Here is a 21875-nt window from a genome sequence, read left to right on the forward strand (position 1 = left end):
TGTAACATTTTTGGAATACCTATTGTGCGGTAGGAAGGTGGAAGTTACAGTGAGTGGTATATGCTCACTTTTAACTTAAATGTATTGTGTCCAGCCAACAAAAACTGGTGCTTTTTGTTGTTTTAACATGACTCCTAAATATAAACCAATAACTGATTTGGGGTTCCAGTAGTAGAAAGTGGTCTTTTTCAACTCAGAAGGAAAACATGCTTTATTGGGACCTCGAGAGTGTTTTATATATACAAAACCAGCTGGGCTGTATTTTATGGGTTCTTAAGGAACTAAAGATGAATTTGGCAATATTTTTATGCTCTACTGGCTTTAGTATATACTCGGGAAAAAATGAAATTCTGCTCTGTATGGGTATATAAACAACAACATTTGTTGTCTTGATATTTGCTAAAATGTTTTCTATGTTTCATTCCTTACAGCCATCCTGTGAAATATATTATACTAATTTTGTAATTGAGACTTAGATTTGCTGAATCAGCTTGCTCAAGAGTTAAAAATGTAAGAAGTGGCATCACCTATATTTATAACCAGGACTATCTGATTCCAGCAGTCTATTCCAGGAGTTCATAATTTGATGCAGGAGATAAGATATTCTGTAATATAAATGACTTAAAAAGTACCATAGTAGTATTGATACCACGTTTCCTCTAAAATAAGACCTAGCTGGACAATCAGCTCTAATGTGTCTTTTGGAGCAAAAATTAATACAAGACTTGGTCTTATTTTACTATAATATATTGTAGTAATAATATATTTTACTGTTACATAATATAAGACCCTGTCCTATATTAATTTTTGATCCAAATGCCGCATTAGAGCTGATTGTCCGACTATGTCTTATTTTCGGGGAATCACGGTAATAGTGTCCTTTGTGGAGTCATCTGTCTACCCCTTAAATGTAAATACCCTTTTTACTGTATACTGCTCCTGGGTATTCACAGCTGCTTCCGAGGCATTTTTTTTTTTTTTTTTTTTGATTCGTTCAGTAATTCATTTAATAAAATTGTTGAATATCTTAAATGCCAAGCATCATAGGAGGAATTGGATTCACAAACAATATAATCCTTACTCTCAACGGAGCTTAAAGCCTAACAGGAGAGGAAGACATAAAGCCAGTCTATAAATATAATAATTACAAATATGTAATAAGTGTTATGGTGCAAAAAAAACCCTGGAGATTATGAGATTAACAGGAAGCGCTACTTTAGTTTGAATGGTCAGTCAGGAAAGGCTTTTCTAAGGTAATGTTTAAGCTGAAACCCAAAGAATGAAACAACTCTGGTGAAGCATTGGAGAGAAGAGTCTTGATTTGGTAGGTAGAAAGTTGCAGCATTTTCAAAGCCTCTGTAATGGGGTAATAACGTTTGTTGTTGAAAGAACCTGAAGAAGGTTGGTACAGTGGGGCAGTAAGGGTTGAGAAAGTGTCTTTAAATGAGGCCGAAGAAATAGGCTGGGCAAGATAATACACAACCTGGTACGCTTTGGGAAATAGAGTACTAAGTTGTCGGAAGGTTTGTTTGCAGGGGATTGGTTTATACAATTTTAAAGCTCATTTGCTGTTAAATAGAGAGAATGGCTGGGGGCAAACATTAGAGAAATGACAGTCACTGGGACCAGGGTGATGTTAAGGGGTTGCAGAAAGTGCGTATGTTAATTATATAAGCATTTTGGGTATAGAATTGACAGGGCCTGATGAGTTGAGATGAAGAGAAAAGTATTAAAGATGACATTCAGACAGGTTTCAGATGTGAATAATTGAGGATAGTGAGGAGAAAGGAGAAAGGTTGGTTGTAAGAGGTGGTGCAAGGAGATAGTCACAGTTTTTAGTGGAAAAGAGGCTTTGAACATAGTAAATCTGAGAAGCTTGGGAGATAATGACGTTAGGGATGTTAAGTAGGTCTGTTAAAGTGATCTGGACTAGAAATAACATATTTGACATGGATAGTATTTAAAGATGGGTTGGATGAAATCAGCTGTGGAGTGGAAAAGACAGCCTCTGAATCCTGGTACCAGGTTCTAGCATTTGCAGATTAAATAGGATGAAAAAAACAGCAAAGGAGCCTGAGAACGGACCAGAAAAAGTAGTGTATGAATTGCATAAATGGAAGGGTGTTTCAAGAAACTGATAGTGGTTAACTGTGTTCAGATCTATTTAGAGTACTGAAAGGGGCAAATAACTCCCCTTCACCCACCTGACTACTCCTGTTCAGGTCTTTAAGTATTACTTCTCCGAGTTAGGAGATTCGCCTTTTGATTCTTTTGTGTTCTCTACTTCTTTGTTATACTTTATCGCAATTACCTGTTTATCTTGTTTTCCTTTACTAAACTCTTCCCACGAGGTCGTGAAGCTTCATTTGTCTTGTTCAATCCTGTATTCTCAGTTCTCAGCGTAGTGTCTTGCGCCAAGAACACCTACATAAATCATTTTTGGAGTGACTGAATAAAGTGTCGTTCTAGGTTTTAATGTGGAAGACCTTTTTTATATCCAAAGGGAGTATTTTCTGTTTCGAAAAATGTTTGGGGAGGGGGGAAAGTATGTCAAGAGGAAACTAAAATAAAAATCACTGTTGTTCATGTCATTATGTACAGAAAAATAATAAAATATGGGGTGGAAGGAGAAGATGACATAGCTGGTGGTTAAATCAAAGAGGGGATGAAACAAACCATACAAGAAACGATTTAACTTGAATATTGAGTTCTTTAAAAAAAAAATCTGAAGTTGAGGGCAGCCGGATGGCTCAGTTGGTTAGAGCGCAGTGCTCTTAACAACAAGGTTGCCGGTTCGATCCCCACATGGGCCAGTGAGTGAGCTGCGCCCTCCACAACTAGATTGAAACTACTTGACTTGGAGCTGATGGGTCCTAGAAAAACATTCTTTTTTTTTTTTTTTTAAAGATTTTATTGGGGAAGGGGATCAGGACTTTATTGGGAAACAGTGTGCACGTCCAGGACTCCCCTCCAAGTCAAGCCGCCGTCCTTTTTTAATTTTAGCTGTGGAGGGTGCCGTTCAGCCTCAAGTCCAGTTGTCATTGCTAGTTGCAGGGGGCACACAGCCCACCATCCCCTGTGGGACTCCAGGAACCGAACCAGCAACCTTGCGGTTGAGAGCCCACTGGCCCATGCGGGAACCGAACCAGCAGCCCTCGGAGTTAGGAGCACGGAGCTCCAACCGCCTGAGCCACAGGGCCAGCCCCTAGAAAAACATTCTTAAAAAAAAAAAATAGAAGCAAATATGACAAATTTAGGAATCATTAAGTAACTTTTTTGTACTGTCAATGAAAGTGACCCAGGTTCATAGTATAAAATTTGGAAAACAATGTATAAAGAATAGCTCCTCCATAATCCTACCACCCCAGAGATAACTACTATATTTGCATTTTCAGTATATTTCATATTTTTCCTGTAGGGGTTGCTTTGCATATGCATATAAACGTATTTATTAGTTTGTATCCTGCTTTTATTGAATGTTCAGTTACTGATTTTTAAATTCTCTATTGAAATATAACACGCATACAGAAAAGTGATCAAAATGTTACAGATGATTAATTTTCACAAATTAAACACTTATATAACACAGCCATCTTAAGAAATAAAACATTAATAGCAATGTGGAAACTACCACCATCCCAGGCTGTTAATTTTTACTGATTTAGTTTTGTTTCTAGCCACTTAATAGACTATCTCTATGGAGAAATTATTACTGAATTGGGGAAAATAGGTATCAAAGGATATTGTTTTTGCTGCTGCCACCAGTGTAGGTTAAGAATGCTAATTGAGAGGTGCAATGGAATGCAGGCAAATGCAAACATCCAAAATGTTTTAGGAGTTAGGATGTTAAATTCTTTTAGTTCATTTTTTTATGTAGGTGAGTGATGGGAAATAAGGCCAGGACTAATTTATGGAGAGCCTTTTGTGCCAGCCAAGCAGTGGAATAGAGTACTTGAGAATAATTGTTTGCCGAAATTTAAAATGTATGTTTTTGATTATAGGCACACAAGTCTCTGAATTTTGTTTCAACCCTGCTTCAGATTACTATGTCAGAACAACTGGATTTACCTGTGAGACAAGCAGGCAAGTTTCCTGAATTATTTTCTTGGGTGTATGTAAATATATTGTTTAAGCGGTTCATAGTTGAATAGCAGAGACATCTTGGGATGGCCCTTCAATGATTTTCTTCCCTGAAAATCAGTTTGCTCTTACGTGTTTACTACAAACAGCAAGTGCCTTGTTAATTGGTGGCAGAGTTCAAAGGAATGTGATATTTCCATGAATTAAAAGAGAAGCGGGAAAGAGAAATTGATGGGTTCATTAAAAGATTCTGTGTATTCCTTGTTTCTGTCCCTGATGGATGATTCTAAGATAACAAGTATAAAGATACTTTATGCTCTGCAATTGTTCCTTACAGATACTTGCTTTTACTGTATATTTCAACAATTTGAAAAGTACTATTTCTTAGTTCAGGTTTAAGCAAGATAGTGAGCAATTCCTTTAGTATCAAAGTCTGGGAAAATGTGGCACATTATTTCTGGTATTATCTGTTGGAATAATGGAATTCACATCTTTACGTCTTACTAATTTGCAGATGTATTAATTTTATAGGAAATATATAAAGTACCAATAATTTTATCCTTCTGGAAAAATCAGTTATATTCTGGTGTTATTTCTTTCTGTGCTTCATTTAGTGTATAGTAAACATTTGCCCTTTTTTTACATAGTGTTAGCCTTAAAATTTATGTTTTACCATAATATACCACGTGCAGTGAACTATTTCTCAGTTGTTAGAATTTAATTTCAGATACGTTTCATTAACAATTACATTCCCAGTGCCTAAAAGACTGCCGGACACACTGAAGGTACTCAGTAAATTAAGTGAATGAATGTAATGTAATTGCTTATTATATTTTTAAAAGTTGGTATTTAAGTTGCACAAAAATGGAACATTTTTCATGCCTATAAAATATAGTAATTTCACTGGACCCTGGTCAGCAGTAAATCTTTTTTAAAATTTCTAATTAAATAGATAATGGTTGCTTTGATTGTTTTAACTGTCATGGTTTTTTTTTAACTAATGAAGTTGCTATTTTCCCATTTGGTTATATTTTCGATAAGAATCTTTGCCTGTAAATCTCAAATATATTTTTACTAAGATGTTGAAAGTGTTTGGCATTTAGGAGGGATCTTAACACATTTTAGAGACTTGATTATGTGTATTGTGTGTGTTACGTGGCTCTGGTTTCTGGATACCCTGTGCATGAGTGATGTTCGCAATATCCTGTCCTCCACAGCCCTGCTCAGCTCCTGGAGAATAGTGTCTATCGCTGCTTTTATGGAGTCAACCTATCTCATATTTTGTCTTCCTCCTTTTTTGATGCCTTCTATTTTCCCCAGCATTATTGTCTTTTCCAAAAAACCCCTGCCTTCTCATGGTGTGCCCTTCAGTTTTGTAATTTTTGTCTCCAGCGTTGTTTCATACTTTAATTTGTTCTAGGATCCACTTGTTCGTCTTTGTGGCAGTCCATGGTATCCATAGAGCAAAATTAAATAGTACTAGAAAGTTGTTTATTAGTATGTACAGAATGAGAAGCAACCAAACTATGAAAGTGGTCAAAAATTTTTAAATTATGATCATTACTTTAAAAATTACATCCTTGTAATAATTGAATGATACTCTGTAGAGATTATTTTCATTAAATGCAGGTGGTTATATCCTTAAACAGGCTTTCTCTCTGTTAATAAAAGGATATCAGAATCCCAAGAATCCAAAGTCATTGTTCTTAATGAATACAACTGACTGAAATGATCTATTTACAGATTTATAAATTGCTTTAACAGCTTTGTTTGTTCAAATCACACAAATAAATATGTATACCTAACTCCTTTGTGCATTACAATAGAAGGAAATACTCAGAGGCTACATCAGGTCTTCATTTTGATCTTTGTTCTGTTTTGGAGCTGTAAAGAATCAAAATTCTAGAAGTAGTATTAATCTGAAGCATATCCGTCCCATATACGGGGTCAAGTGTTGTTTACTGTAGATGTAATTTATCTTAAAACTTGTTGAAGGGTATTTTGATGTGTAGTCTTTTTTTTTTTAAATACTATGAGATGGGTATTTTAATTCCCAAGATAAAGCAAAGTAGAATATAAAATCATAAGAGTTGTATCAGTTATTTTTATTTAAATAGGTACAGAACTCCAGGTAAGAGTTAAACTAATCAGAGAAGAGCCAGTGTTTTGTAGAATATAGGAATTAATTAACTTTGAATAATTTCCCTTTCCTATACATCCTGTGCATTTGTGATGGAGGGTTCCCTCTTCCTGTTTGTCCCCACCTTCCTTCCCTCATTTGTTGGGAGAAGACTGGATAAAAAATATTGTTAGTAATTTAGTTCAGTTTGAGTTAACCAGCAGTGTACAAGATAGCAGTATGATAGTTGACAGAAAGTAGTAATCTGTAATTTTTGAACACAGCAAATTTTCTCTTAAATAGCATGAAGTATGATTGTGGCGTATGGTTAAAATGCTTAGATTCGTAGACTTAAAGAATTTATATATATGTAATTTTTGTGCGGTAGAAATCATCTTTGTGTGTAACTTAGTCAGTTGGGCTGCTATAATGTAGACTGGATTGCTTATAAACAGCAGAAATGTATTTTTCACAGTTCTGGAGACTGGGAGGTCCAAGATCAAGGCACTGGCAGATTTGGTATCTGAGGACCCACTTTCTGGTTCATAGAACCTTAGTTAGTGGGAAGGGAGAAAGCTTTCTGGGGTCTCTCTTATAAGAGCATTAATTCCATTCATGATATCAGAGCCCTCATGACCTAATCACCTACCAGAGGCCTTAATAGCATCATGTTGGGGGTCAGGATTTCAATATGGGATGGGGGGGGGCGCAAATATTCAGTCTATTGCAGTGTTACTAATTGTAGAAGCTCTTTCAGTGTGTGTCTTTAGAGGCTGCAGTTGGTAAAATTAATTTATTATTATATAGCTTTCCTACAGAAAATAGGATAAAAAGTGTTATGAATAAATGTGATATAAAAAGTCTTAACAGTTTAATTTGTGGTGTGTTTATTTGCAAAGTTCTCTTAGGCTGTTTAATAAAAACTTTGTGGGTGATTACTGTAGCTGAGTATTAAATTTGTGTTTGATTATCAACTTTAAAATACCAGAGTGCATTATTTTGTTTTTAAAAGGATAGCTTTACTAATGATGGTTGATCTGAAAGAAATAAATTGAGGTGTGGACACGTTTATAAGTGATATTCACAGTGCTTTCATAGTAAATTCTCTTTTTTTGTCAAAATGTATTTTAGGTGTTATCTATTTGAAAAATATGATAACACAGTATTGGCCAGATCGGGAAACAGCACCGCGGGATATATCCCCTTATACTATTCCAGAAGAAGATCGACATTGTATTCGAGAAAATATTGTAGAGGCCATTATCCACTCTCCTGAGCTCATCAGGTATGTGTGTGTGTGTATATATATATATATATATATATATATATATATATATAAATATATAGATATTTAAACTTACCCATTGTTTCAGGTATATAATTTGTGCGCTTTTTGGTGCAGGAGGGACATTGGGAGGTCTTTTCAGAACATAGAAACCTGTCATTTTGTAGCAGGAAACTTAACAAATGCTGTTACAGGAGAAATTTTTTGTTTTCTTTTCTTCTGCAATTGAATTTTATGTTTATAAAACCAAAAAGTTTTAAATTTCATGTAAAACTTGTGAAACACACTGTGATCAGATGAAGGGGGGTAAAGAAAACTATAGAATGCTGTCAATATAATCTTTTGATATTTGAAATAGTAGGAACAGTTTTTGTTCAGTGACTCACTTTTTCTAAACAGCTGTGTTCTTTGTATAAGTTAGCAAAATTTTATCTAGGTAGCATTTCTTCCTCCTTATTGTTTATTGTTGACTTTCAGGGTACAGCTTACTACATGCATTCATCATATCATCAAACATGATTATCCAAGCCGTTGGACTGCCATTGTGGACAAAATTGGCTTTTATCTTCAGTCTGATAACAGTGCTTGTTGGCTAGGGATTCTTCTTTGCCTTTATCAGCTTGTGAAAAATTATGAGTAAGTGTCTCTTTCAATTCTTATAGAGTTTTCAGAAATGGGAAAAGTTTGGAAAATTTAAGCTAATTTGTTTGAACATCTAAAATACATTTGGTGTATAAATATTTAAATTAATGAATTATGTTTATTTTAATTCACAGTTTTCTTTTTGAAATAGCATTCTTATTTTATTATTGTTATTTTTTAAAGATTTATTCGGGAATATTGGGCAACAGTGTGTTTCTCCAGGAGGGCGCAAGTTCAGTCATCTTTTCAGTCTTTAGAGCCATCCAGCCGCGCCCCCTCTCCCCCCCAAGCTTCGATCTAGTTGTGGAGGGCGCCGCTCACTGGCCCATGTGGGAATTGAACCAGTGACCTCTGCGTTAGGAGTACAGCGCTCCAACCACCTGAGCCACCGGGGCACTGTGTTCTTTTTTCTTAATCATTATGTTTCCTTGTTCAAAAACGGAGTTATCTCTCTAGGTCCTCAATATGGGTTCCTCATTATGTTCTGGTAAAAGTCCTAAAGATAAGCTTTTTTTAAATGTGAAGGGAATCAGAGTACATTAGAGCTCTTTATTCTGGCTTCCTGTGAATTTTTATCTTAATTTGGGTTCTTGATAAGTTTCAAGAACCTACTTCTAATTCTTTAAGAAGAATATGTTGGGATTTCATATGACCATTTTTAATCATTGTGTTCTGAGGGATTTACAGTCACCTGTTTCAGTGTTTGCATGTTTGAGCAAATTGTAGTTCATATAAGTAATTGGTATCAGTAAGAAAGATTATTTTAGACCAAGGGATCATTTTAGATCTAGGTTTAGGGATCAAAAAAAAAAAATCTAACCTTAGAAGTTGAGATATGTATCACTGAAAGTAGTAAGCCAAATTTTGAAGGGATTTTCTCTTAAGTGTGTGGTGAAAGTAATGAAATTGGTAGGCAAATGAAAGTTTTAATATTTGAAAATTATGTGGAAGGCATGAGGAACACTTACACCATGATGGTGGCTTTATTTCCAGTGCTAACAGCTACACAGATGCCATTGTGAGCCCTCTAATTTTGGGGCTTGTAGTTAGCCTCCGATACCCTTTTGGGTCCCAACTCAAAGTAGCTGATGAACTGCTGCTTTTGTTCTGAGCAGGAGAGAAATCATTCCATTTACAGCATTGGTACTGGTGTTTTCTTGTGTTCCCACCAGCTACCCATCTTCCTGCTAAGGAATGTTCCAGCTGTTGCTCCAACCTCTGTCAGAGTGCCAGTTGTTGTAGTTCTGGTAAGTGAGTGACTAAAATGAGAGAGAATAAATAATAAGTTGTCATTGTCATTGAGGAGGTTCAGGTCTCTCCTGTCCTATAATCTTAGCAGGAGAGAGTGTGACAGGAATTTTTTAATAGGAGACACAGGAGGCTGCTACAATATTGGAATTCCAGTTCATTTTCAGCCAGTGTTCGGTTGTGGAGCACAAGGTGTTCACAAGGGATCTGTGTGGACTGAAGCAGTTCTAAGAAAATTCATGGAGAAATTGGAAGTTGTGCCTTCAGGAGCATAGATCCTCAGGAAATACTTGTCAGTTGAAGGAGCACAGAAGGAGCATTTGAAGAGGAAGGCTTGTCACACCATGTGGAGTAGTATGAACAAAGAAAGAAAGGTACAGCGGTGGAAATTAGACACTGTTTTTAGTGGGTAGTGAGGTGACTGCTAAATGGTATAGATAATTTCTGTTGAGGTTGGGGATAATTTTGGCCTTGAAAGTTGAGACCATGTTAAAGAGGGTTTTGAATGCCATGGGGAATTTGGATGTGATCTTTTAGGTACAGATGAATCATTGAAGATTTTTTTTTAAATAGAAAAGCGATGGGCTGGTATTTAAGGATTTCCTATCAACATGGCTCATCAGATTGACACACCATATAGTCTTGTGGTGGCAGGCTTTTATTAGTGTCACATTTTCATGGGTTCAGGAATTTTCAGGTCTTATGGAATAGTAATTTGTTTCCTACAAAAATTTATGTTCATACCCATTAGCTTAGATTAGCAACCAGTACCACCCAGCTCCCAGTTCACCACTCAATGTAGAGAGGGAGGTAGAAGAGAAGAATGTCTAACATGGAATACCTTGTCAATGTGAGATATCACCTGGGTTGCATAAATGGAGAGAGGTGCGTAATACAGTTCTCAACCTTTATTGTTAAAAGGGAATATTGTCTATAATTATTATCGTTTGTATAATCAGATTGGAGAGTGCAAATGGCTTCCTTTTACAAATTGTTTTATTGACTCAAAAGAAATGTACAGATTACCTTTTAAAGTGTATGCTAGATATACTTTCTCAGCACATTAAAATACTTAAAATAACCTGTCAGTTAATTACTTAACAGTCTTAGTCATTATTAGTGTGAACATTTCTCTTGGTGTTTTTTAATTCTTGGAAATTTACTTTGGTTCTCATTTCACCCAATAGCAAAAAAGAATCCAGCCTTTTAAGACTTTCTGCCTTGTAAAAATGTGCTCAGATATGTAATTCTTAAATATATTTTCCGTCTTCAAAAAGTCTACCAGTAGATAAAACTGGATTCTGGTAAGGGAAAACCAATTTAAAGCAGTTTATATAATGTAATCTAGAAATAATGGAAGCTGGAGTTTCTTTCCCATGGTTCTAAACTATAAATTCAATTATTTAATTTCTCTTTTGAAATAAACCAACAGACCTTTTAACAACACAGTTAAAATGTTAAGGAATCTATATGCAAAATTGTCTCAGTTCAGTAATTCTTTACCCATGATCTTGGAGCAAAATGTGGTTCAGAATTCAGGGTTTTTTGGCTTTTAGAAAGGTAGTAAGGTTTATATAATTATGTTCTGTGAGTTCCCAGTGAAATCTGTACCAGCAACTCAGTAGTCAAACATATTATATCTACTATAAAAATATGTGAAGATTCACTCCAAATGGGATAAAGATCATAAATAACCTGTTGAGGTTCCGTTTTGTTGCCACATGGGTTGTAATAGAACTTCTGGTTTATAATGCTTTTAGAAATAGAATATTTTCTGCTTTGTAGATGCCACTCTGCTTTAATACTCTTGATATATAAATTACATAAGGTTAGTAAAATATAATTGATTTCATATCTATCAGCTGCTAATGTTTAAAAGCCAAATCATTGTAGCTCCTCAGTTGTACCAATATTCAGAATTAGATACAGCATAGTCAAGTTGTTAAGAGGGCATCCTTAGATCTCAGCTGCTGAAGTTCATACCTAGATGTATATAATGGGAAAGATATTTAACTTCTGTGCCTCAGTTTCCTCAGCTATTGAAGTGAGGATACTAATGGGGCCTTGAAGATTATGACCTCATGATAAATGCTCAGTAAATTTTAGATATTCTATTGAGGTTTTTCTCAAGTTGTTTTTGCTTATTCTTTGGTTACATGGTAGGTTTTTTCCTTCTATTTACTTATAATCTTGTGAAGAAACAAGTAGTTAAATTTTTATCTCATATATAAATTGTGAAATAAAAATAAATTCTTACAGAATTAGTTTGTATTCCTACCCAAAGGTACAAGAAACCCGAGGAACGGAGTCCATTGGTAGCAGCAATGCAGCATTTCCTGCCAGTGCTAAAGGACCGTTTTATTCAGCTTCTTTCTGATCAATCTGATCAATCTGTTCTTATCCAGAAACAAATTTTCAAGATCTTCTATGCTCTTGTTCAGGTAACTTTTATAAAGCAATTTTTATATATAAAAAGTCTGTGTGGCTAGATTCAGTGGATGATTTGCTAGTCAAATATAAATTGTCAAAGTTATAAGTCTAATCAAGCATACTTTCCCAATTACACAACCAATAAATCTTAAAATATAAATGATCATTCTTAAGTTCTCTTAAAGCAATCCAACACTATTTACAAAATTAGTAAAAAAATTTTTACACCTTTTACCTTAAGAATTCACAAGTCTGACATCAGTTACTTGGTTACAATTTATATCTAACAAGTACTCTGATATGGCAAATATGCATAGATTGTCCCAATAAATACAAAATCTATTCCTAAGCTTACACAAGAATACTAATACTGTGGGCTTGACTGTCACACAAAATGGACGTCATGCTTGTATATTCTACGTCTTCCTGGGATAAAAGATATCCACTAAGGAAATGATTGTGTCTATATTCTCAGTGGAATGTAATTACTTATGAAACAGTTTTTTTATCAGTATTAAAATTCTGGTTCTTTTTGTGGTGTAGAGCCAGAGAAGGATTCATCTTATCTACCAGGACCTTTGGTTCAATTCAGGCCTTTACTTACTTTTTAAACCCCATTTGAATAGACCTTGAGACTTTACCTCCACTGAGATTGTAACTGACTCCATTGCTTGTTTGGGTTTTGCATGTCCTTGCTAGATCTTTAAAGACAACCTACTGTGTTTTGCCGTGTATAATGCGCTCCTGTATACACACCCACATTTTTTGCGGCCAAATTTTCAGGGGAAAAATCTTTCGTTTTAACTTTTTAATTCAAATTTTTATTTGTTTACATTTAGGGTACTTGTTTTTTTGTATTATAAAGGAATTTGGGCATTCATTTTTTAACATTATGGTACAAGAAATTTTATGTAACAAATAATTACAAAACAGAAGAGCAGATACAAAGTATAAGAAATTTTATGTACCAGTAACAAATTTATGACATTTACACATCATGTAAGGCCCCTTTGTGGTTGCAAGTTTGTCAGAAGTTCAACAAAACCAATTACCATATTCCAGGGTATTATTTTGTATATGGATATTGTTATTGATTTCTAGAGTTTGTTTTATTTTTAAATTAAAGTTTATTGAGGTGACTAGAGTTACACTTTTAACTCATAAGCATAAATAACAGAATTAAAAATGTGTATAGATACGGAATTAGTACTACCCATGTATAATGCACATCCTTATTTTTCCCTTCAGAAATTTGGGCCAAAAAAGTGCACATTATACATGGCAAAATATGGTAATGTCTCTCTTAACCTAAGGGCACTTTGCTATTCCATTGGCTCCTTCTTGTGTAATTCTTTTTAAAGTGATTTGGATAGACAGCATGTATACATCTGTTTTTGTTTTTTTCCCCCTAACTTGTAGGATCCCAACTTTTAGATTAAAAATAAGTTTTTTGTATAATATGTTTTAAGGCATAGGGCAGAATACTTACCTGTGCGACAAATTTTTTGAGACAGCATACCCTGGTGTAAAAATACAGCCCCTTCTCACTTGTGAAAATAGATGTCCTAAAATTCTAAATAGGATATTGATTTTATGAGTCTATTAAGAGAGTATTTGTTCCAGTACTGTTGCGAGAATGGATCAACAGTAAGAAATCCGTTTCTGTGATTAACTCTTATATGGAAAGAGAGGCCTGTAACCATCTTTGAGGACGCCAGATAAAGTATTTGCTAAAATTTTAGTAACCATTCCTGATTTAAAAAAAAAACAAAAAACTACTGAAATAGAAATTTCCTTAACTTGATAAAAAATGTTTACTAGAAATCCACAATGAATAATCACCTTATGGTGAAAATAAGATATATTCCCAGTAATTTGAGAATAAGACAGGATGCCCACTGTCGTTGCCACAATTCAGCAGTGTAGATAACTAACCAAATCAGCCAAATAAGAAATTTACCTGTGTACTAAAAACGAGAAATGTGGATTGAATAAAGTACTTTTTGTAGGTTTTTGTAAAAGGAAATGGGATTTTCTTTTGTAAGGATTTTAAAAATTGATTCTTGATTTTTAATTTAGTATACACTGCCATTGGAACTTATAAACCAGCAGAACCTGACAGAATGGATAGAAATTTTAAAGACTGTTGTGAACAGAGATGTACCTAATGTAAGTCTCTTTGTGTTTTCTTATATTACTAAACATAAATACTTAATTATCTTTTGAGAATTTTAACTGCTGTTTCCTGTAACATTCTTTATAAAAGCATGCAATTCGTGGTGTAAATTTTTACAAAAGAGACACCGGTTCATTTGTTTACATATGTGCATATACTAAGTAAAAATTTATGAAGGGTTATTTCATATATTATTAAGTACTTATGCATATGATTATTTCATCCTAATTCTTCTGTTTCTTGTCTCAGTTTTTAATTAAAAGCTCATAATATTTATCACCTCACAGTTACAGATTTTTTTCTTGTGACATGAACTTGTTACTCTCTTAGCGATCTTCAAATATATAATACAATATTATTAACTGTAGTCACCAGGGCTATACATTAAATTTTATAACTGGAACTTTGAACCTTTTGACCACCTTCCTAAACTTACCATGGTAATCATTTCACAATACATACATGTATGAAATCATTGTGTTATGCACCTTAAGCTAATACCATGTTATATATAAATTATGTCTTAAAGAAACAGTTCATAGCTAGATTGTTAGCCTAATAATTTGTCAGACACCCATGAACAGGGGAGAACTTATAAGTTTAATCAGACTTCATAGTTTTGTTTTTTTAAATAACTTTATAGAAATACAACTCACATACAATAAAATTTACCCTTTCAAAGTGTCCAATTCAGTGGGTTTTAATACATACAAAAGTATCCAACTATGTTATGTAATCACAATTTTTTTAAATAACCGCAGTTTTTCTTTATAACCTAGTTTTCTAGAGAGGTGAGGAATTTACAATCCTGAATACCCGGTATGTTTTTAGTGCTTTTACATGTCTTACTTATTTGATCAAAAAAATGAAACAGTCCTGCTGAATTAATTTTAAACAGGGACATGGAAGGGTTGTGTAATTTATCCAGCCTAATTTTATTAGTGGCGTAAGTAAAGTAAAACTAACCTGTCTGGTAGTTTATTGCTGAATTTTTTATTTAAAAAAACACACACACAAAAAGCAATGCAGAAGAAATAAATAGGACATTTCTCCCACTCCATAGGAAACTAGTTTGATGAATATTTTTTTGTGCACACATAATAGAACTATATAAAATATAACTTTCAAAGTTTTCATATATACTGTACCTTTTTTGGTAAAATTTATAATCATAAACATGCACATATTATAAGAAAATAGTTCAATGAGTTATGACAACCATATGCATCCATGTAAATATTTCACCTGGAATGTTTACTCATAGCTGGTTCTAGTCATCCCTACTATTGCCATTCTCATTTCTAGTACCAGTTTTGCCTGTTCTAGCACTTAATGTAAGAGTAATTTTTTGTATCTACCTTCTTTTGCTTAATATATTTATCAGATGTATTCATGTTGTGTTGTGGTTGTTTTTTATTGTCAAGTAGTATCCCATTGTATGGATATAATACAGTTTATCCATTCACAATTTGGTGGACGTCTAGGTGGTTTCAGGATTTTAGTATTAGATAAAGCTGCTATGAATGTTCTTACACAAGTCTTTTTGTGATCACATATTTTCATTTTTCTTGAGTAAGTACCAAAAATGGAATTGGGTCATGGAGTAGGTGTATGTTTAACTTTGTAAGGAACTTCTAAACTGATTTCCAAAGTGGTTTTCCCATTCCTTTCACTGCCAATGTACAGGAATTTTTTTTGCTTCATAGTCTCACTTCCTCATCGTAACTTAAAAATGTATCATGGATGTCTTAGATCAATATATAATGACCCAATCCATTCTTTTAATGGTTGTATAGTAGTCTTTTATGGATGTTCTGTAACTAAACATCTCGTTATTAATGTTAAGTTCTTGACAGTTTTTCACTATAACAAATAGTTTTGTAAATGAATATTTTCACACATATATCTGTGTATTTATACTAATATTTCTGAAACTAGATTTCTGAAATGGAGTTTCTTGTTCCCTTTTGATTTGAACTGTACTGGTTTTGGTTAAGCTACTTGCCATGGTCTTGATTTTATGTTGTTAGGGTCTTGACCAAAATGTTTGGGTTAAAGCTTTTATAAGAATTTTAAAAAGCATTTCCTTTGTAAAGTAGTTGAAGCAGTGGGAATACTTATATTTAAATGAGGGTTAGTACTTTTCCAAATCTACGTTTTTATTATGAAAGGCCAACATTGGTGGAGCATTCATTTTTTTGTGAATCTGTTCTTACCCCATACTGTTTCTCTTAGATTGTATCATCTCTTACTATCATTAATAAATGTCTCTTTAAATAAGGAAACACTTCAAGTTGAAGAAGATGATAGACCTGAGTTACCATGGTGGAAATGTAAGAAGTGGGCTTTACATATTTTAGCAAGGCTTTTTGAAAGGTAAGCTCCTTGATATAATGATGTAAGTTTATTTTTTCAGGCTTTTAGTTTTGTAAGTCCTGATATAAAGCATTATAAAGAAACAACGGGCATGTTAATGTTCTTTTAGATATGGAAGTCCTGGCAATGTTTCCAAGGAGTATAATGAATTTGCTGAAGTATTTCTAAAGGCCTTTGCTGTTGGTGTCCAGCAAGTAAGTCTGAGATAATTTTTCTAAGTAGAAACATGGCATTATTAAGTTAATTTCTGTCTGGCTTATTTCTACTTTCTTCAACATCCAGAGATTACATGTAGCAATCTTGAACATTTTGAATCCTGTAACAGTTCTCAAACATTTGTGGTGCGGTCTTAGGATTCTTAAATTATTGAGAACCCTAATGAGCTTGCATATATAAGGGTTATACCTAGTGATATTTACCGTGTTAGAAATTAAAATGCTAATACAGTACTAATTCATTTAAAAATAATAAACCCATTACATATTAATGTAGAATACATGTTTTTTGTTAAAAATAGCTATTTTCCAAAATGAAAAAATTTTAGTAAGAGGAAATGGCATTGTTAAACATTTTTACTAATATCTTGAATGTCTTGCAGCTGTATACTCGTCTACCTCTATTCAGTCTGTTTTAATTTGTTATGGTGGACAGTTTGGTCTTAGGTATGAGAAGTTGGAAAAGGAAAGAATATTTTCATAGACTTTTCACTTAATTGTGGAAATTCTTTAATGTCACACCAAAATTTGACAATGGTAGTTTCTTAAAGGTTAACTGTAGTGTAGAGTTTGAAAGTAACTGAACATTTCATAGTCTGTTGCAATAACACCCATTGGTCTATATTGCACTTTATCCATGCATGATTTTGTAACATTCTGCAGTGGTCATTTAGAGAATGTTGACTTGTTTAATGAGTGAAGATTTTCACCATTTCATTTTGCAATTAAAAAATCACATTCATTAATACCACCACCAGTCTCATCAGAAATATCTTTAAATACTGGAAAGCTATCAGTTAAATCTAACAGTGGGTTTAAAATTTCAAGAAGTCTAATTTTTCCTTGAAAGCTTAGATTTTAACAACAGTAACATATTGTCGATTATTTTCCTTCAAGTGACAGGCTAATTTTGTTCATTTTTGAGAAGAAAAAAAATCTGCCATACACACTAGTCTAAATAACCATAATTTGTGTATCAGTTTTTCTTTCAAGTATATAATAGTGTTCGATGGAAGAAGCTATTGTTTTAGTATTCTAATGATTGTCCCTCAGTATGTAGCAGAAGTGCTATGTATATACTTCCCTTTTAATAATAATAATAATAATAATAATAATAATTCTGGTTCATTAAGGACATTCTTTTTTTTTTTTAAGCTTTTTTCGTGGCATTAAGGACATTCTTAAGGAAAGCTTGTTCTGTGATTATGTAGTTGTAAAAAATATGAGGACTGCTAGTAACTTTAGGGCCACTCCCTTGATTCATAGGCACAAGAAGTTTTACTACCATTGCTTTTGTACCATCGATGCAAATGTCAACACAATAAAAAGGGCAAATAACATCTTAGCTTTGTTATGAAAAGTTTTAACCTCACTGACACTTTGAGAGGTCAGTGGACCAGATTTTGACAATCACTGTTATTAAATATGAAATAGAATGAAAACTGGCCAAACATTAAATAGGTAGGTGAATGGTTTGGGTAAGGTTTTCTTTGAAGGCAATTTTAGCGATACAGGGCTGTCTCCGACTGTTGTGGTATGTTCAGTACTTAAGTATGGCTTTCCCTTTTTATATTTAATCAGAAAATAGTCCTTTGATAGTGTTACTTCAATTTGTTATTTAAATGCCTTGGGAATAAAGATGGTTCTGAACCAATATATAATTTTAAAAATTACTTTTTAGAAGTTGTTATTATTTTATGATGATGACCTGGATATAAAGATAAGTGTCAGGTGTTTTTGCTGGCTTGTAAGTGGTTAATTTTCTACTTAAATTTTGGTTTTTCATCAAAAATTTTTCCCAAAGGTTTTATTGAAGGTGTTATATCAGTACAAGGAGAAGCAATACATGGCTCCTCGAGTTTTACAACAGACATTAAATTATATTAATCAAGGAGTTTCTCATGCCCTCACCTGGAAGAACCTGAAGCCTCATATACAAGTAATAATTTTCTATCTGAAATGTTTTCTAGAAAATATAATGGAAACAACATTAATTACGATAAATGTGGAAAAATGCATTTTTTGTTGACTTGTGTTGCTTAGTGTAATTCTGGTAATTGTTTTGAGAGTAGAGCAGAAAAACAAGATATAATACTTTGACATAAACTTATGAAAGGTATTTTGTGATTATTCAGATTATCTTTGCATTTAAAACTGTTATCTTAAAATTTGCCTTTTAGTTCTTACTATTAGATTATGCTTAGTTAACAGTTTCATTCTGTAATTTGGAGTAAGCAAAGGACTATTTTACCAGATCAGTTTTGAGGATAATTGGCTTGTGTATTATTTCTATGAGTAATTTGCTTTATTTAGAACTGTAGGACTTGATAGACTAAAATTTCATGTTGTATTTTCTCAGAATACTTAATTGCTACTTATGTGCACATTTTATTTCATAATTACTTGTTGCACAGAGGAAAGAATATGTGTACATTGATAGTTGATCTACGAATGCAAAAAAGCTTTAAAAAATACATGTTATAGGATTATTTTTATTTTACCGCTTAACAGAAATTTGAAGGTTTAACTTTGAAGACTGACTTAAGGTTATTACTTTCTCAACTTCTGAATTGCAGGGTATTATCCAAGATGTTATTTTTCCATTGATGTGCTATACAGATGCTGATGAAGAACTTTGGCAAGAAGACCCTTATGAATATATACGCATGAAGTTTGGTAAGGAATTTTCACTTTTTTTTTTTTTTTTTTTTAATTTATTGGGGTGACAATTGTTACTAAAATTACATAGATTTCAGGTGTACAATTTTGTATCACATCATCTATAAATCCCATTGTGTGTTCACCACCCAGAGTCAGTTCTTCCATCACCATATATTTGATCCCCCTTACCCTCATCTCCCACCCCCCACCCCCCTTACCCTCTGGTAACCACTAAACTATTGTCTGTCTATGAGTTTTTGTTTCTCAGTTGTTTGTCTTGTTCTTTTGTTGTTTTTGGTTTATATATCACATATCAGTGAAATCACATGGTTCTCTGCTTTTTCTGTCTGACTTATTTCGCTTAGAATTTTCACTTTTTTTAGAAATAAAATATGTCAGTTAAGGTTGTGTATAGGAAGTGTTTAAGGTCTCCTGTCTTTGGTACTGAAAAATCTTTGTTTCAATGTATTGTATTTTGCAGCGTATAATGCGTTCCCATGTATAGTGCATGCCCACGTTTTTGGCCCAAAATTTTCAGAGAAAAATAGTCTTACGTTTTAATTTTCCAAGGGATTTTCCAGTAATTTTTGTAAAAATATCAGCTAGATTGCTAGCTCCTCCTAAAGTGTACAAAGAGAAATGTCATGCCTTTCACCCTATGGTAATAAAGTCGGCATCACCTATCTTGTCAAGTCAGAGTCACTTGCTCTTTGGACAACAATATGTTGTTTCTTCATTTCATTTCGTTGACTTGTTGGCCGAAATTACTTTTGTTGCAAGTTCGTGGTAAGCTCAACAAAACCGATTATCTTATTCCAGGGTATTATTTTATGTACGGATATTGGTATTGATTTCTGGAGTTACACTTTTAACTCATAGCTTAAATAAAAGAATTAAAAACATTTATATAGATACGGAATTAGTACTGTCCATGTATTATATAATGCACGTCCTTATTTTTCACTCACATATTTGAACAAAAACGGGGGCATTATACACAGCAAAATACGGTAATTTATCCATTGTTTAGACTTTAGGGGGACTATTCATTAATTACGGCATTAGATAGTGATAATCTTCATTTTTAGGAGATACAGTACAATAGTGTTATTAAGTTATTAGATGTGCGTCTGGCACATGCCAAAACTGTTAGAAATTCAAGATTGTATCTTAACACTGAGCGTCTAAACTATACTTTTGGATCCCATATCAATCATCATATATGTGGGAATTGAGAAGATGCATACTGGAAGCTAGAAACCCACAGTCTCTTATGGAACTAAAGAATTGTAATTTGGCTAATATTGAATATTAGTCCTTCCTACCAAAATCTTACGTACTTTTAGTAGTTTGTACTTCCATGACCCTATTGTGAAAATTTGTATGAAAGAAAATAATTGTTAGAAAAAATTGATGAATTAACATTTAATTTGTACAGAAAATACTTGGATTTGGGCTTTTGTAAAATTATATGGGGACCTGGATTCATTTTCATATTCACCTCACGTGAAGAGTGAGCAAAATTTTAAGATCCTTTTTTGTTTTTTACAGAGCATCATTTATCAATTATGTAGAAATGTTTGTTGAAGAAATTACTATTTTCTGTATTAATTTTAAATTTATTCTCTAGATGTGTTTGAAGATTTCATTTCTCCTACTACTGCTGCCCAGACACTTTTGTTTACAGCCTGTAGTAAGAGGAAAGAGGTAGGTTAAGTATTGTGTAGAATACTTGTGCTTTAATATTTAAAATTCATCCCAATATACACTGTTTTTAATGTTGGCCGTTTAAGTCATTTTGGCATTAATTTTTTTTAAGGATTGTTGGTTTATCCAATAAAGTATTACTTTTCTCTTTTAATCTAGGTACTGCAAAAAACTATGGGATTTTGCTACCAGATTCTTACGGAACCAAATGCTGATCCTCGAAAGAAAGATGGAGCCCTGCATATGATTGGTTCTTTAGCTGAAATACTTCTGAAGGTATTTGTGTGTGTGTGTGTGTGTGCACTCAAGTAGTTTAATAACAGCTTTATTGAGATACAATTCACATACCATACAGTTGACTCTTAAAGTGTACAATTCAGTGGGGTTTCCGGTATTCTGAGTTGTGTAATCATCACCTCTAATTTGAAAACATTTTCATAACTCTATAAAAAACCCTATTAGAGGGTGCAATCCAAGATAACAGATTAGGTAAATGCTATGTCTACTGCATCCCAGAATCACACAAAAATTACAAATAAATGATAGAACAATCAACCTTAAGAATCATCTGAAGACTAGCGGAAGAAGAACCCTTATGGCAACGGATATAAAGAAGATGCTACATCAACACTGTTTATGATGTTTTTTAAAAATGAAACCCTGTTAGTAGTTACTTCATTTTCTCTGAGACATCCCACCCCCTTTTCTCTGAGACATCCGTAGCCCAGGCTATGCCTACTCTATTTATTTTGTCTCTATAGATTTGCCTATTCTGGACTTTTCATATAAATGGAGTGATATAACTTGTGGTCCTTTGAGTGGCTTTTTTTACTTAGCATAATATTTTCAAAGTTCACCCATGTTGTGGCATGTGTCAGAACTGAATTCCTTTTAATTGCCAAGTAATATTCCATTGTATTGATATATCAGATTTTG

The 21875-nt window shown here is 33.4% G+C and overlaps 1 protein-coding gene across 1 annotated transcript in view; it reads left to right on the forward strand.

The window, feature by feature from the left end:
• IPO7 (importin 7) overlaps window positions 1–21875 on the forward strand; it is a 47710-nt gene that overhangs the window by 10175 nt on the left and 15660 nt on the right. Inside the window, exons 2-12 of the mRNA XM_019728877.2 lie at window positions 4002–4083; window positions 7331–7484; window positions 7962–8120; window positions 11659–11815; window positions 13884–13973; window positions 16262–16356; window positions 16466–16550; window positions 18376–18510; window positions 19148–19247; window positions 20863–20939; window positions 21099–21215. Of these exons, the coding sequence (XP_019584436.1) occupies window positions 4002–4083; window positions 7331–7484; window positions 7962–8120; window positions 11659–11815; window positions 13884–13973; window positions 16262–16356; window positions 16466–16550; window positions 18376–18510; window positions 19148–19247; window positions 20863–20939; window positions 21099–21215 (1251 nt within the window). The remainder of the gene's footprint in view (window positions 1–4001; window positions 4084–7330; window positions 7485–7961; window positions 8121–11658; window positions 11816–13883; window positions 13974–16261; window positions 16357–16465; window positions 16551–18375; window positions 18511–19147; window positions 19248–20862; window positions 20940–21098; window positions 21216–21875) is intronic.

This window comes from Rhinolophus sinicus, linkage group LG06 (genome assembly GCF_036562045.2).
Source record: "Rhinolophus sinicus isolate RSC01 linkage group LG06, ASM3656204v1, whole genome shotgun sequence".
NCBI classification, from domain to species: Eukaryota; Metazoa; Chordata; class Mammalia; order Chiroptera; family Rhinolophidae; genus Rhinolophus; species Rhinolophus sinicus.